General features: G+C 39.9%; 1 protein-coding gene across 1 annotated transcript in view; it reads right to left on the bottom strand.

Annotated features, from left to right (window-relative positions):
• FLT1 (fms related receptor tyrosine kinase 1) overlaps positions 1-18,328 on the bottom strand; it is an 81,397-nt gene that overhangs the window by 7,696 nt on the left and 55,373 nt on the right. The window contains exons 9-12 of the mRNA XM_069759031.1: positions 14,989-15,158; positions 14,720-14,876; positions 7,102-7,219; positions 3,420-3,528 (exon numbers count right to left, since the gene is read on the bottom strand). Coding sequence (XP_069615132.1) covers positions 3,420-3,528; positions 7,102-7,219; positions 14,720-14,876; positions 14,989-15,158 — 554 coding nt within the window. The remainder of the gene's footprint in view (positions 1-3,419; positions 3,529-7,101; positions 7,220-14,719; positions 14,877-14,988; positions 15,159-18,328) is intronic.

Genomic DNA, 18,328 nt, shown 5'->3' with positions numbered 1-18,328 from the left:
AGCGCCAGCCTTAAAGCACAGCGGTGACGTCACCGCTGTGCTCTGCTTTACGGCCGGCGCTCACAGTCAGTGCGGGAAGCTGATGGCGAGAGACGTGACAGACACCGGAATGTGAGTATGTAGTGTTTTGTTTTTTTTTACATTTACAATGGTAACCAGGGTAAATATCGGGTTACTAAGCGTGGCCCTGCGCTTAGTAACCCGATGTTTACCCTGGTTACAAGTGAACACCGCTGGATTGCTGGACACACACGCCGATCCAGCTATGACAGCGGGTGATCCAGTGACGAAATAAAGTTCTGGCCTTCTAGCTCCGACCAGCGATCTCACAGCAGGATCCTGATCGCTGCTGCGTGTCAAACACAACGATATCGCTATCCAGGACGCTGCAACGTCACGGATCGCTATTGTTATCGTTCAAAAGTTGCTCAGTGTGAAGGTACCTTAAGTTTCTCCCCATTCTATCAAACAATGATGCTGAGCCAAGCTCAAAGCATATGGACAGACTCATAGGCCTATGTGAAACTTTTACTAAGAGCTGGTTATTATGGGTCGAAAAATCAGATTTTAAGTTAAGTCTTCCACTTCCAATTAAAAGAGGTTTTCTTATTTAAATTTTGTGCAGTCAATAGGTTTGTATACTGATAAAATAATAAACTGTGCAGCATGTATCGGACTCTGGCCGATTGAAAGTAGCCAGGTATGTTTGACTCTGAAACACTGCGGCATCTCAGAGAAAAACATACTGTAAAGGGGTTGTCCACTACTAGGACAACCCCTTCTTAAAATAAATGTTCAGTCTGATAAAATAATAAAGCCAATACTCACCTCCCGTGGCGGCTCAGTTCTTGCGGTGTTTGCACTTGCTCTCCCCGAGGCTGTGATGCAGTATTATGACACATGATGCCCGGCGCCCTATGAGCGGTGGCGTCACTCTCTCCACCTTCAGACAAACTGAACATCAAGCGGAATTCCAGGCTGCAGTTGATCCCTGGCTTCCTCTTCATGTTCAGTTCATACGAAGGCAGAGACTATGACGCCAGCGCCGATTGGGTACCGGCGTCACTTTTCACAACACCGCATCATAGCCCCGGGGAGAGCGAGTGCCGACACTGCAAGAACGGAGTCGGCACAGGAGGTTATTATAGGCTTTATTATTTTATCGGGGCCGAACATTTCGTTTAGGAAGGGACTGTCCTAGTAGTGGACAACCCTTATAAAAGAACTATGGAACTAAGACTGTGCTGTAAACTAGTTAGACAGGTGGTCCTAGGCGGTTTCTCCAGGCCTGCTGCCTTGATTTGACAGGTCTCTGCCATAGGCAGGGGACAGGAGGCGAAAGCTGCCAGAGACCCTCCTGTCGGGCGGCTCATGAAGACTGTTTTTCTCTGAAACACTAGCGTTTCCGAGCCAAACCTACCTTGCTGGGTTCATACAGTCAGTGCCGATACCTGCTGCACACGGATTGGGCAGCGTGTACCAGCTGTCAGATTCACTTTAAAGCTCAGTTTGTTCTTTTATCAGTCCGCAAGCTTATGGATTACAAAGGGTTGAAACAAGACAACTCCTTTACCGTATCTATAATGCACCTTTGCTTGGTTTCAGCCTTGGTATCTGTTCGTTCTGGCATAACATGCTTACTGAATCTGATTTTTACATGCAGACCACAAATGGTACGCGACTTGCATTGAAGTCTAAGAGCCAAAGTCACCTGAAAGTTTTGACCAAAGATCAAACAGTATTGAACTGATTGTGAATGACCCATCTACATAGGTGACAGGTCACCAGGAGACTCCATACACAATCTTTATAATTTTCAAGTCTGGTGACCAGTGTTACTGTGTAGTCCTAGTCTTAACCCTGCTGTTCTGTTGGTCAAAAATGACCGACTTTGAACTTCAATATTCTTTAAAATATTCAAGATGCGGCTCTGAAACCCGTGGCCGACCGACCCATCCTCATTTAAGTCAATCAACCACAAGTTTCAGAACCGCATCTTGAACACCCCAAAAAATATTAAAGTTCAAAATAGGTCTCCCCAGACCGAACAGAACAGCAGGGTTAAAGAGACCAGATCCAAAATGGCCAGTTTTTGCTCTTATTTCATTCCGCTGCTCCCGCATGCTGACGTTCTTCTTTTGTTTTTTTTTTAAATCTGGCATATGATTCCAGATTTATGCGCCTTTTTATTTTGTCCTAATTTCAATGGTCTTTACCAAGAGAGCAGAGGATTCTACGTGTCTTTAGACTGCGTAATAATGCTGTTAGTAATGTCCCCTCCGTAAAGATCACAAAAATCAACACTAACTGAAAAACATAAAGCAGATTGTAAAAAAAATGCTCAGAGGAGGAGCAGGAATAAAATAACAGCAAAAACGGGACACTTTTGATCTGGTGACAGACTTCTTTAAACAGCCGAGTGCTCACTCACCGATGGCAAAATAACAACTTAACAATGCAGTGGATTGAAAAATGGACTCCAAAGTATATTAGAAAGTTCCATAACTTTTTCATAGTGTCTAGGCATTTTGGGGAATCAATGATAAACCCCTTGTAGAACATTTTGGATACATGGTGGACGTTTCTGGACTCAGGACAAATAATGTACAACAAAAATAAAAGAATCCATTTGCCTCAAGTTCCTACACCTTAAGCCTGAGATCAATGTGACGCTCAGCTGCACGGACGCCACAGTGATATATAATAGTTTTATTTACTTAAGTGATTTGAAACTTCCTGTGGAATTCACTCCCAGGTTTCCTGATGGAAGATGCTGTTTATCTTTGCCAAGGGCCACCAGGAATCTCAAAATAAAATGTAGTTTTGTGACATTGGGAAGCCAAGGAGATAAGGCTGCTCTGTTCCTGTTTCACCCTAGGTAATTGCAAACACACCCACAGTCCTGCTGTCTGCCAGCAATCGGACAAGAAAGGACCTTTCATAGGTTACTCCAGTTTGATGTACTTGGACCGCAGTGAATGCTTCAGACGGTGAACAATTCGGGCAAGTTCTACCTCCCTGTCCTATTGTGAGTCTTGACTTATACAACTCTCAGACAGATTGTTACATGACCACCTACAAAGGCACGTCCTGTAGCCCATGCTGAGGTAGAGGAGTGCAGTCAAAACATCAATATCCAGCGGAAAACAGCAATTTGGAGTCAAAAGGAAAACCTCCAACTATTGGTACCAAGTGGGAAAACATGCCGATGTGAGACGTGAAGCGTAAGAGCATCTCCCCCACGTCCAAATATATATATATATTTTAGTCATCGTAAATTAGCGAATAATAGCGAATAGCGAATAATAAAAGTAATGAAATATAAAAGAAAAGAAAAATTTGAACAAGATTAAATTTGCTTAATTAAATATTAGAATTTGAAATTATAATAAAATTAGGAAAGTGCAATGCGCTCTTACCAGTGACATAAAAATGTATATCTCTTCTTTCACTTCCTAATTTATTGGCGGCAGTGCAGGAATAGACACCAGAGGCCGACGCATCATCCACGACAAGTGTCCCAGCGGTCTGAAAACAAAAGAAAAAGTCAGATTCTCCTCTATTAACTGTTAAACCATTTATTTTGCAAGTCAATGATTTAGTGTGCACAATTAAAGGGGTAGTCTGGTATTAGGCTATAAGTCTGCAGTTACTCTATGTGACTGCAGACTTGTGAATCCTCAAATCGTGTGGACTGCGAGCTGTGAGGACTCTCTGGTGCCGGGAGCAGGTAGTCATGTGACCGCAGGTAGGTGCTGTGCATACTTTCGGCCACATTCCAACTAGACATGCCCTGCTTCACTCATGCCTGACCCTCGCCAATCTTGTCGGCACGTGACCGCATGTATAAAAATCACCTACTTGCCGTCACATGCCCCTAGCGCCGGCACCAGAGAGTCCTCACAGCACGCAGTGCATCCGATGTGAGGATTTACAAGTCTGCAGTCACATTTTGTCTTACAAATACTGAGGTAAATAAATTTACCAACTACTCAACGTGTGCATGTGGTCTAAAAGGGGTTTTCCTACGAACAAAGTGCACTTGAATCTATGGATCTTGGAATAATAATAATTTCCACAATTGGATGTGTTTAAATAAAATGTTCCTGTGCTGAGATAATCTTATAAATGTCTCCCTGCTGTGTACTGTGAAATGGCCGTGTCTGACCGTACAGGAACATGGTCTGATCATACCTCATCGCCTGAGCAGGAGAGAAAGGAAAAGAGTATACAGACAGGACAGAACGGGATCACAGCTGATTATTTCTGTAAGGAAAAACATTTCACTGCTTGGTTGAAAACTTGTTTCACCTCACAGAAATAATCAGCTGCGATCCCGTGCTGTAATATCTATATATTCTCTTTTGCATCCTCCCCTGCTCAGGAGCTGTGGTACAATCAGACTATGTTCCTGTACGGTCACGGCCACTACACAGCAGGGGCACATTTATAAGATTATCTCAGCACAGGAACATTTTTTTAAACACATTTTTTATTCTATGATCGATTGATTAAAATGCACTTTGTTTATGAAAAAATCCCTTTATAGGTCTTTACACGAGCCAGTGAAGGGCAGAAATTGATGTAAAAAAAAAGTAAGTGGGAAGGTGCACTGATCTGCTCGGCCACACCAGGGGTGCACCGAGCGACTGTGCTTGGTTTGAACAGTCATTGTGTGCTAATAGACTCCTTTAAGTTCCCTTTTTTTCGGGTTATCTCTACTTTAAAACCTATAATACGAGTTATTAGAAAAATATATCAGTGCTACTATAGAGGTTGTACTGAAAGGCTTTAAGATTTGGGGTTAAATGCAGTTATCTGAGCCTTCTGTAAAACAGCTGCAGAAAACCTAAAGCGGCTTTTTCCAGTTTACAACCAGAGACAGGAAATAGAATAAAAGAGAAATAAATTAGATATTAATAAAAATAAAATAATCCTGTGCTATACAAGAATAAAAGAGAGTATTAAGTGGTGAATATATAAAAAAAAACATAATAATGGTCGATCTACGTAGAGTCACTGTCGAAGACTAGAGCATTATCATGAAGCACGTTCATGGCTAGAGTCACATTATGACCCTCAGAGTTCTAAACCTGACATGTGGAAGAGAAGAAGGGAAGTACAGACGTTCTATGGGTGACACACAATACACTTCTCGTCACGTACCCACCGGACACTGAAAATAGCCGAGGCAAAAAGTGAGAAGATTGATATAGATATGAGACGTGCGAATATAAGTGTTCGGGGTGTGGGAACTTAGCCATTAAAGACAAGTGGAAGTTGATATATTAGAGGTAAGTACAACACTTGTGTCATTGACTGTTTCAATGGTCCTCTCCATTTCGCAATGTGAGCACAGAAAGTACTCGGAGGAAGTCTCAATAGCTGTCATTCCTGTAAGACCTTAATGAGTTAGTCATAATAGGACACATTTCCCGTCCTTCACCTGCTCCGGTCCAAATTTTATTCTGGCACAATACACACAGAAAGGGTCAAAAATTCAAAGCATATCATAGATGCTTCCAAAACCCAAAGGAATAAGATTAAGAACGAATATAGTACACTTAAGAAGGAAATGTTTGATCTCCTGATGTGCCTGTTTTAGAATTTTTTTGTATTTTTATGTCAATGTGTTACTAGCGGGGGGAAACGGGGGTTCCCTACATAGTATGATACTGGCCAATCAGTTTTTCAGGTTTTGTGTAAAAGCTACGGGAAATAATACCCAGGTATTATTTTATTCCTAAATTTGCAGGCGGAATAATAGAGGAAGTATTGAACAAAACAATTCGACATGTTACAGCCGACGAGTCTTTTCTAAGTGAAAGTTTACATAGATGTTAGCAGTTTGCTGACCACCGAGGCAGGTGTATAGGTTATAGATAGAGATTCAAAGCAAATCAAATTTGTGTTGAATTTTTAAGAATTCGCTGAACTCTGTGTTTTTGAACAATTTACAATTAGCTTTGCACAAATCATCTAAAATGACCGTCGGCATTTTACACATTGCAGAAGTTTCTATCTGCCAGGGAAGGATCTCACAACCTCGAGCCAGACTGGGTGAGCTTCTCTATAAAGCTTGGTGGCTATCAGATCACGTGAGAGAGCTCAACCAATTTGAAAGGACTATCATAGCCTGTATAAAAGCAGCAGCAGGAAAGGCAGCAGCCATTTTGTAGTGAATCTGAATAGTTAGAGGACGTCACAGCTCACAGCTGAGCCACAGAGATAGGGACAGAATGCACACACTGATCCTCTTCATTATTGTGCTGTCACACACAATATCTATGAAACATATGTGAACCTGCTCACCCTGAACAAAGCTTCCACCAGTGTCTGGCACGGAAACACCCCTCGTGCCCGGTGTACAAAAGCAGTAATCCAAGAAAAAGAGTTTTCCAAGTAGTTTTCTTTAAAAATATTTAGAAACTTTATTCCAAAAGTAGTAAAAGTGACAATCCCAGGTACTTCCAAACAATATATGAATTTTTCCTATGCGTTTCAGACCAAAACTAAGTCCTTATTCATGAATGAAACCAGTAAGGAACATGTTTTGTTTTTTAAACAAGGTATGTTCCTTACAAGTTTAATCCATGAAAAAGGACTTAGCTTTGGTCTGAAACGCGTAGGAAAAATTAATATATTGTTTGGCTGTACCTGGGATTGTCACTTTTACTACTTTTGCAATAAAGTTTATAAATATTTTGAATTTGGAAATCACTTGGAAAACTCTTTTTCTTGGATTACCGCTTTTGTACACCGGGCAGGAGTTGTGTTTCTGTGCCAGACACCGTTGGAAGCCTCGTTCAGGATGAGATAGAGTGTGCCAGCACAGTAGTGTGAGGAAAGGAGAATAGCGTCTTAAAGCTTTTTCAGGGAAATTGGAGGCTTTTCAGCACCTGATTCTGTGCAAATCGATTTTTTTCAAATCAAATTTCTTGCGAAAATTTTGCAACGCTGGTGTATTCAAATTTGGAAAGATTCGCTCACCTCTAGTTATAGGCAGGCGATTAAACAATTAGAAATAGAATAACTTTTTTTTGTTTTATTACTTTAATTTGAAAAATAATCTCTATTAAACTACATATATTGCTTTATTACCTTGTTCCTCCCCTCGATCAGACGTGTACGTTCTGTGATACTATAAATCTTATTTCCCATGCTACTGCTGTTTTTTCCAATAATAAGAGGAACCGAGCTGTCAGAGTGGAAATCACAACTGTAAGAGAAAAAAAAAACAATAAGTCACATTCTGTGCACACAATTAGAATGGCTAAGTCAATGAGCAGGTGTAAAGGTTTCTTTTAATTAACAGGCCTTGTTTACATGGTCACTTGTCACTTAACAAACTTTGCATGAATGAATAGTACAAATAAATAAATAACTAAATAAACAATACAAGTCAATATAAAAAGCGTTTTAATGTATGTTCTCGCAGGAATATGCTTCTTTCTCCACTTATGAGCCACTCCTTGCCCCAATCTTCGCCTTCTCAATTTGATCTTTTCCCAAATTGATAGGCTAATTACAGGGATCAGCTGGACGTGAAACTAGATGACATGTTCAATTACTCTATAGCACCACCACAGAGTAAACAAAGCATTACACATTTCTCGTGGAAACATTGGACTATTTTTGTATTACAAAAATGTACCTAGTCCCCAGAGGGAAGCATGATTCTTTCTCCATGTATGAGCCACTCTCCACCCCCCTCCCCCCCCCCCCTATATTCGCCTCCTCAACTCATGATTTTCTGATATCCAGCTACAGCATCAAATAACTATTTTAGTTAACTCCAGGGCTGGATTCACAGCCACACAGCTCAATACTGCTGTATAATGTTCTCCATGCTGCTGTTGCTCCTCTCTGTTGGCTAAAGAAAAAATACCAGGAAATACCCTCTATTTCCTTGTACATATAGCTACAATTCAAGTTTTTCCCAAATTGATAGGCTAATTACACGGATCAGCTGCACGTGAAACAATTATTCTATAGCCCCAGCACAGGGGAAAAAAATATTACACAGTAGAAACATTAAACTATTTGTATAATCCAAAATCTACCTAGTCCCCGAAGGGAGAAATGCCATTTGTTACTGCTCTCTGCTCTGGGTGGTACAGAAGGTTCTTCAGAGGGGAATCTATGAACTTAAGATTCCATATCACAATGTTTCAAAAATGGGTCTTTTAAACCAACAATCCTTTAAATAGAAAACTCCTTTTGGAGCAGTTGTTCTACACTAGTGTGGGAGAAGTAGATTATATTCTATGCGCCAAGGCTTCTCTGAATATATACAGTATCTGGGTATTCACTGTTGGAGGAATGAGATTATTCTGATTCTTCAAGGTTCCCGTTGCTTTTTATGGGATACCTTCACATCTATAATGTTTGTGTTATTAGTATTTCTATGCATTCTTGCAAACAGATAGTATTTTACTACGCTCGTTGTGTTGTGGCATTTTTATGTCACTATATGTTGAATGCATTAAACTTTTGCAATAAGAAAAAAATCCTGGATTTAACATTAAGAAGCATAAACAACAAAAATGTATAAACTCCTTAAAAGCTAAAAGTACAAAATCAGAAATGGGAAGTAATAGAATTAGTGGAAGTGCAAGTAATATGTGATGTCACCAGGAAGGGTTGGTCTGAGATAGGTTTCACGTATGAGCGGAATGAGCTGTTTTTTTTACAACACTGTCACATCAAACCATTAGTCAGCAGCAATCCAGCTCAGGGTGTTAACACTAGAAGTCCCAGAGAGGGGTCATTTAACATTTCTACCTTTGGAACCTTTGGAGCTCGACATTTCTGGGACTTCTAGTGTAAAATCAATCAGAGTTGATTTTAAAAAGTCATAACTATTGCCAGATATCATACGGAGTGTGCTGGAATATTTCTAGGCTGAAGATGGAACAGTGGCACATACATGAGACCATGATCATATCCTTATGCCCAGAAACATTCCATAGAGGTCATGACCTCCTTCAAGGTCTACCATATCTCCACCCACTTATTCCCAAAATGTAAGGCTGATCCACCCAGGAATAGTCAGAAAAACTGCCATGCTAGAATAAACTTACAGTACATGGCTAGTGTGGAAAACAGGTAGTGACCATGCAAGAGTTGGCAAACCTCCCTGCTACCTCCAAAGCCTTTGTAAACAGCAACAGTAGGGCTATAACTAGAGTGGATATAGATTCTGGAAGTATCTCTGGCCCCTATGAGAAATCTAATACCTTTAAATACCCATGATAGTTGGAGACCATGTTGGAGAATTTGCATTGGGGCCCATAAGCTTCAAGTTTAGCCACTCGATAAAAACTATGTGGGAAGTAAGACTTCACATTATGTTCCTCCTGAGTATCTTGCCTTGTCTTGAGTGTTTTATTAACAGGATTTTCATTTTTATATCCTAAACCATGGAAACACAACAATAATTACACAAGTTATTGTCCTTGTAGATCCATTATTGCTTTCCATTCCAAAAAGGTCAAGAAAGTCATAGACCTCATTATACTTCGAAGGATGCCCAAGCCACCGAATTCCTTCCTTGCTGCAAAGTCTTTCTGGGTTAAGAGTATTTTGAAAGGGAGGAAAGTGGCTTAGGATTTGGATTATTTATTCTTGACTTTCCAACAGCCTGTCCTTGACCAAAGTCTTGTGTTTTTCTTTCTCTTTGCCATGAATGAGGAGGGATAGACTTTAACAGAAGTCATCATTTCTATTTTAATATTATAAACCAAGAAGGAGATGAGGAGGAGGAAGACGGCCATAAATCTGGCAGTACACAGTAGCAGGAAGTCGAGAGCCCCTGCAATTATTTTTTCAAAGTTCTTTGAGCAATTCCACACTTCCACCAGGAATTCACGTGTTAACCCTTTGATGAGAAGGACACTGTGAATCTTCTAATTATTAGTTTTTTTCACTTATATAGTCCATAAAAAGCTGTTCGATTCCATTGGACCTTATCGTTGGACTGTGTTGGGTGGTCATAAAGGTTGTCCCTTGACTGTAATACATTGCGCTTCCTGGTTAGCTCTTCTTCGCTGCAAGGGTTAATGCATGATTGGGGGATATAACGCGACCTTTAAGAATACATAAAGCTTTTAAGGAAGTAAATTGTGCCATGTTTGAAGATGCAAAGATAACAGCAGTGCTGGGAACGGTCTTGTATTGGGGAGGAAGCCAAACAAGAAGAGGAAAGCAGCATACTCTCCTGATTTCGCACAGGAAGCTCCGAACACCTCCTGCCAAAGGGAGATAAGACGGCTCCCATGGCCTATTCTGGACCAAGCCACTGTTATCAACCTTTAGCTGTAACACTGTCCTCGAGATACTTCACTCAGTTCACTCCCTGTGTTCTCAGCCATTTTTAAAAGCTGCTGCCATTTCTAGAAAGCATGCCAAACACAATAGAACGATATAATTATAACTGCTGAATGAAAAGCTTTTCCGGGGCAAGCGTGTATTACATGACATTTGTATATAGTACTCGTGCGCCGTTATAAATGAGCTGAGTGATCGAGCCATGGTGAACAGTGCGTAGTTCACAATGATGGGCACACTCACTACGATTCCTCCCACCAGGGATGTTGGGTAAAAACGCAAACCACTTACAGTATTAAAAAAAAAATCTCCTACCTGTGGCTCCAGGGACCCAATGTAAAACCTACAAAAGCTCCCAAACTGTTTCACAACATTAATAGGGCACAAGGACCATTTGGGCTCCGTAATCTCCAAGACAGGTTGCAGATGCAACATTTGCACCCACTATAGTTACACTCCCTTCCAAATACTTTTAGGAATAGATCTGACTGATCAATTCTGACCGATTTGAGGCAAACCGAATTCTTCTCAAATTTTTCCAAAAATTCTGATTCATCCGAATAAGAATTTTTCACTCTTTGATTTTCTTGCAACGTTTTGCTGGTTTTTAGAGGGATTGGAAGGGGTTATGATTTTTTTTTTTAAACTAAACTCTCCCGGCCTTCACCTGTCCTGCCGCATTGCAGCGCTTTGATCTGGTCGTCTTCTTTGGTCCAGTTTCTACAATTTTTTAATGCATTCCTGCGCCTGGCCATCTATGGCGTATTCCTGCTCCCAGCATCTTTGGTGCCTCCTGAGTTGCCTAAATCCCATGTTAAGATGTCGCGAGTCACTGAGTCAAGAGCCACTGCAGGAAGCTGAAAAGATAGCGGGTGCTGGAATTCTCTGAAGATGGCCTAGTGAGCGGGGCTGCACGGCGGGACAGGTAAGGGTCAATGGAGTATATTTTTTTAACTATTTTTTTCATGCTCTATGACCTGGAGTGACCCAGAGCATAATAATACATATAGGATGTGCATCAAATACCTTTACACAAAACAAATTTCCAGCAGAAATTCAGGCAAATCTGCTATTAAACTTTTTGCAGATTCACTCATCAATACTTTTAAGAATATGATCTGTTAAAAAAAATATATATATACACATATATATGCAGTGCTGGGGCTCTATCAGACAGATATACATCTTGGCAATTGTGTTTTATTACAATTATTTTATTATCTCCGTTATATTATTTTATTTCTTTGAGAAATTCTTCTTCATTGGAACTTCATTAATTAGTATGAATTATTATTTTTTAAATATTTTTTATAGTAATAATAATAATAAATACTTATTATTTGTATTTATTTATTTTAGTAATATTACATTATGGATTGAAAAGGTATCTTATTTCTCAAATTTCAAGGGAAATGACCGTAGTTTCAGCACCGTAGACAGCCACTTGCCTTATAAGAATTAACTTTCTTGCTAAGCAAAGTACAAAGCCATTTATTTATCATATGAAAATGATGCAATGATTAGGATTTTTTGCTTGGAAGAAAATATCTTCTAGAGTTTTTTTTTTATACTTTTATGCCTAAAAAGCAGTTCCCAAATATAGCATTATTAGATGTTAATTTCCTAATAATAATATGTAATTATGTAACTCAAAAAATTGGTCCAAAGTTGCATACATATTTTTTCAGAAAATTACAATATATTATATATAAAATACAAATATATACGTTTTTACAAAAAATTATACTGGGAGAAGCTATTAAAAAAAAGCTCTATTTTGACATATACATAGAATTTCTGAAACGTTATTATTGATGACTTATCCTTAGGATAACATCAATATCAGATCAGTGTGAGATCTAATTCTAGGGATCCCACTGATTAGCTGACTCAAGGGGCAGTAGCGCACAGCTCCATACTTTGCCTAGTGGCCATGAATGGTACTGCAAGGTCCTTTACACTTCAATGAGACCTTGTTGTACCATTCATAGCCACTGCACAATTGCATCCCAGCCTTTCTTGAGCAGTTAATCAGTCAGCATGCTATGAGTTTGACACCCACTGATCCAGTATTGATGATAGGTCTTTAATATTAAATTCCCAGAAAACCCCTTTAAATTATAAGATTAATTGCTCCTACTGCATTCATGCATACAATGTAGTTGGGTCACTTCCGATTTCTTGTGATTTCTCACCCACTGTACAGACAACCCTGTGCCATAAACAGCACCAAGTCATCTACTCACAGACTCTGAGGCCAAGGCCTTAGGAATTGGAATTTTTTTATACCTCTATATTTCTATTCCTGGCATGCTTGTCCTGGTTAAATGAAGCAGATGTAATAATATTTTATTTCTACTATCTACTATTAGATCCTCGGGAGGCCTCTGGAAAATGAAATATTGTTTCCTGTTGTTGTAATTTTTTTTTGTTTTGTTTATACAATATTTGAAAAAAAGAACGATTATATAATTAATTACAGGAGTTTTAGTTTAAAAAAAATAAAAATAAATAAAACAAAAAAAATTATTTTCTCAGCCGTACACATTAAAACCAGATGTTGAATTGCGCAAGGAAGTTTTTTTTTTTGTTTTTTACTTAACATCAAATTCCAGTCGGGACTTAAGGGCTTAATATTCCATTATAAGGCTTTTGTCTGAGTAATGAGAAAAATAACCACAGCGAGTCTCCATCTTGATCATAGTCAGCAAGGAACTTTACAAATATTTACTCAATATTGTAATTTCCTCAATATGTGTGTATGGTGGAGAACGCATATTGTACCGTATCTTGGTGCTCATGTCATATAACCTCATATATGTCAGTGGCGCTTCATGATGTGGACCCCAAAACAGCAGACAAGACTTAATTTATTAAAATGGTTTTCCAGTGGGGAAATAATTTAGGCAAAGAAGTAAAGAAAATATATAAAATAATCCCTACTTGCCCTCATCGACGTTCTGATGCTGACCAGGTCTCCTACAGATCTCTTCTTCCAGATCCCTTCTTAACCTACAGGAAATGCTGCTTAACCAAATACTGGTAAATGCGGGTCCTCGCTGCAGCTAGTCATTGACTAAGTGGGCATTTCCTGTCTGTTGAGAGGGCACCAGAAAGATGAGGCTCTTTTGGGACCCAGACAGCTTTGAAAGGGGAGAAGCGTGGGATTGGTAAAGCGACTATCACTTCTTTTGCTCTTTAGACAATGTAAGGTGGCTCTGTCAGTGCTCGTCTGGCAGTTCTAAAATGGCTACTATGAACAGGCTTGGTGCAAGCTACTCCATTTTGCAGATCCTTAGGGTAGCCTTGGTCTTTACCCTTTAACACCTATACAGGGTTATGGGCAAGGGCCACACAGTCGGTTGCTGTTCGGTGGTACAAAATGGCAAGAAGGATAGTCAGGTAGTTGGGTCTAAACCAAGATGGCAGCAAGGTACAAAATCCTCAATAAAAACCCGAGGTCAAAACCGGAAAACACCAATACAGCACAGGAGGAGAAACCACAGATCTAAATCAATGAAGCACATGGCTACATCTAGCAGCTTCCAGCAGTAAGCTAGAGGCTTTACTCGGGTGTAGTACTCTCCAATTCACTGGAGCAGGTAGCTGATACAGTACTTTCACTTGCACAGCAAACACACCCATACTGTCAGACTAGACAGCGCTGCAGGTCCCAGCCACCCAAATCTAAGTGCCTGGACACAGCATGCCATCTACAGCTTCTGGTTCCAACATCTCTTCTAACACCAGTGCCGCCTGCAAAATGAATACGGTACAACCTGGTGACAGAAATAAGCATCGCAGGAGCAGGTCCTGGTGGTGGTGTGACCAACAACTCAAACACATGGATCATATATCCATGTTGTACAAATCCATGTTATGGTGTGAATACATTGCTATCGGCCTATACTCTACCGTCTTACATCTCCTTCTATGTATGAAGGACACAAACATTCAAACGAAATGCCAAACAGGGAGGTATTAAGGAGCTATATAGTCTTGGTGTGACAGTGTTGGCTCAGTGAAGTCAACTCATGCATGTTCATAAGAGCTTAGATAGGTTGTCCCACTAAGTGTTGCACTTGGTGTTTCCAACAACCCCATAGACACGGAATGGAGCGGAGCACTGATTGGACAGCCATTCCATTTAAACTCTTCCTCAACATAGTTGTGAAGTGAGGAGGAATGGAGGCTCATAAACCCTCTTCTAGTGATCCTATCAGTGAGGGACCCGGGGATCAGACACTAATTGTAGGAATCATCTTCACAAATTGGTACAGTAGAAATGTAAAGGTGCCAATGAAATGTCTAATTTTGTATTCCAATTTATTTTCGAACTAGAAGATGATGAAAGTGCCTTCACAGATTCTTATATCATTTATCTACCTACCTTGAGTCAAAGTGGTTTCGCGTGCATGGATGCCATGTCCATGTTATTCTGGGCGGTGGAACTCCATATACTGTACATGTCAGTGTTTGCCTGCTGCCCAGTGTGTACGGTTGTGGTTCTAGAATTGTCATTGAATTCTCATAAATTTGTGGCTTTACTGTAAAATAGAAGAAAAATTGAGACATTACTCTTGAGTCTTGATCAGAGCAGGAGCCCATTGACCAGTACCTTGAGTGATGATGACAAAACAAAAAAGGCAATCAACGTACCATTAACTATGAGGATCATGGTAACATTTTTGATAAGATTCCACTGTTTCAGTTTCAACGACACTGTGTATTCTCCTGCATCTTCTTCAGCAACATCCTTTATAGTTAAGACATCATTGTGTATTATGTACCGTGCACACTTGTCTGCCGCCAATAAGTTATTTTTCCACCTATGACAGAAAGTGGACACATTTGGTAAACAGCCGAAACATTTCTCATATCTTAACAATTAATTGCAACGGTGCTAAATTTATAGCCCACAAAGTTGGACTCTCATGCTGAATGACTTATTCACAGATTATCCTTGTTGGCATTCTTCAAGTTCCATTTGTTTTTGATGGCAAAAACTGCACTACTATTCTTACCATAAAAAATGCCAAAATCTTTAATGTGTGAACTTTTACACTTTACACCTAAACTAGCTTATAGTCCAACTCAGTTTTTTTTTGTTTTTCTGTAATCTTTTGTACTTTCTGGGCTAAGTATTCCCTCTGCATAGCTTCCAATGGATGTGTGTCTCAGTTGAGGTCATGTCCTGTTCTGCCCTTATTCACATTGACGTTGTTTGACACAAAGCACAAACAGTCTGTCTCTATGATGAGGAACATGTTTGTGCTTTGGGGCGACCTGAGGGCAAGTCTTACCTTGGGTTCTCTGGCTTAGAGCAGGAAGATAAGACTCTGCCTACAGTCCCGCCCCCGGAACATTAACTGCAAACTTCTAACACTGATTACACAAGAACCACAAGACCTAACACTGATTATACAAGAACCACAAGACCTAACACTGATTACACAATAACCACAAGACCTAACACTGATTACACAAGAACCACAAGATGGATTTCTTCACCTCAGTTATCATTTTAAGCAGTTTAACACTGCCAACCTGACAGTGCCTGTAGTTTACTTAGCAAAATCCTGTTGACAGGTTTACTTTAATGACTAGAGAGGTTAAAAACTCATATCAAATAGTTTTCATGCATTTCTACCATGCTCCTAAGCCGAATGACTCAATGGGCAATAAAATTGTAAAACACGATTGTACGCTGAATTGAGCATGTTGCACATGGATGTTATAAATTATCCTATTTCTTTAATACAAACATTATGTTTCTCTGTTCTACTACAACAAAATGCTCTATTAATAGCAGAGTTTAACCACACAGGCGACCCTCATTCTACTGATAGAACTTACAAACTCCGAAAAAAAACATAACTCCGGATATTTTTAGAACATGGAATTCGGAACATTTGTGAAAAATAAATTTCTTATTTTCACACAAATCCTCTTCTTAACCCCTAATATTATGACCCCTGCGTTCATTCCATGGGAAATAACTCACGTGGATGACTAAGCATAAATTTAGATTCTTAGACTTTTTTTAGTGGGGTCTATATATAATCATATTTAACACATTTTGTTCCTGTGGGCACAGGAATATCTCAAGGAATAGCTACAAGAGATTTCAGTTTTACCTTGGTGAAACGTAAAAGTTTCAAGGGTTCACAAATCTAAGGTATGTAGTTTGTTGGCTTAAAGGATTTGGCTGAATTACAACTTAATTTTCATCTTAAATCCCAATTTATTTAATACTATAATCTAGTCAGTTTTCTAATATACTTTGATTAAAAGTCCCTATCCTTCCCTAACTACACTATCGAACTTCTTTTCTTTATTTTTTTTTACAACTTCCTTTCTTGATGATGCTTCGTTTAATAATCTCAATGCATGCTGAGTGGTAACTGCTGCAGCCCCTGCCCCTTCCCAGAAGCGTCATCAGTGACACTTGTTTCAGGGGCTGGGCTAGTCCCTGCTCTGTCACTGTGTTATATGCACAAATACAGTGCGCTCTCCCGACAGCACAGATCAGTATTAACAAGCTGGCAAAAGAGAGTGTTGAAAGATGAACACCCGGCTTGCAGAGACCAGCGCTCCCCATGCAAGTGATTTCATTTGCGAGGACTGCGCTGGTCTCCACAAACCAAGGTATCCATCTTACAACGTTGACAGTGCGCTCTGTTGCCGCCTTGGTACTACTAAAGCTGAGCTGGCGAGAGCACACTGCAAATTACACAGTGACAGAGCATGGACTAGCCCAGCCCCTGGAATAAGCATCACTGATGACTCTTCATTTCAGGTAGGGGGTAGCAGCTATATTATAGACCACCCATTTAAGGTGGGATTATCTAACCATTCTCTGCCGTAGTTTAGACTTCGTCTGATGTCTCACATGAGATACAGTCCAATACAATAAGGAGAAATGTGGTTTTCCCAAAGGAACTCATAAATTCAAACACAAAGAAGGGAGTGGACAGGTAAGTATCTATGAACAATAAGGTTCTGAGATACTTATCCCACGTTGGACACAAGAGAGACCTTGCTATAAAGCCACGAAAATCACTTAAATTTCAATTATGAAAAGGGACAGGAAAAACATCATTAATTGTTCAGGGCTAATAGAATGATGAGAACTGGAATACCTTCACTGTAGCAAAACCTTATGGGAAACACGAGTCCATGACCCTGGAGCATGATTAACATTTGATTGTCTTCCTCTACTATTTTAGGAACAGAAAGTATGGAGGCAATTCCCCTTCACTTTTTTTGTTTTCCTAATTGGATCTGTCACGCAAACCTTTGTTCCAGGTTTCATACATCAGGCCGGTTGGGTGCTGCTCAGCTGCCGATAGCATTGTTTATTAAAGGTGTTTGCATCTTATTTTTCGATTTCAAAAATATTCCACATTACTGCCAAGAACTGACTACAATAGTTCATTTAGGTAAACCACAAGAAGAATGGGTGCACAATACCAATGACGAAGGTTCAAGGGCTAAAAATAATCTTGATGAGTATTTTATCAATCGACTATTTTCATATTCCAGGGCTCCAAAGTGTCATGATGTTGTGTGTGAACTATGGCAAAATTATGCTCCTAAGGGGTATAAAGTTGCAACCAACTGTGCGAGTGCAAAAAACTGCATTCAGACGTATACATAGTCAAAACGTAGTAAAAAAAATGTTCTTTTGAATACATTTTGTTAAAAGGGTTTTCCAGGACTATTTCTTTTTTTAACCATTGGCCCAAGAACTAACCGGTTAACTACCAGGCTCTTGTGCCCGTGGCCAATTTCTGCTGCTACGAATGGCAGCTTCTCTTCTGCTAGACTCTGTTGACGGGGCATCACTAGCGACATTAAGCTGATTGACCGCTGGCTCTCTGCTGCTTAACTGCAGGGAGCCGGCTGACCACATGATGTCAGCAGTCACAGAGCAGCCTGAAAAGTGAACAGCTGCTTTGTTAACGTGGAGCAGCCATAAAGTATGTTCTCATACAAT

Source organism: Ranitomeya imitator, chromosome 3 (assembly GCF_032444005.1).
Source record: "Ranitomeya imitator isolate aRanImi1 chromosome 3, aRanImi1.pri, whole genome shotgun sequence".
Lineage (NCBI taxonomy): Eukaryota > Metazoa > Chordata > Amphibia > Anura > Dendrobatidae > Ranitomeya > Ranitomeya imitator.
The sequence above is the reverse complement of the archived record's forward strand: the minus strand, read 5'-3'. Positions and strand labels throughout refer to the sequence as shown.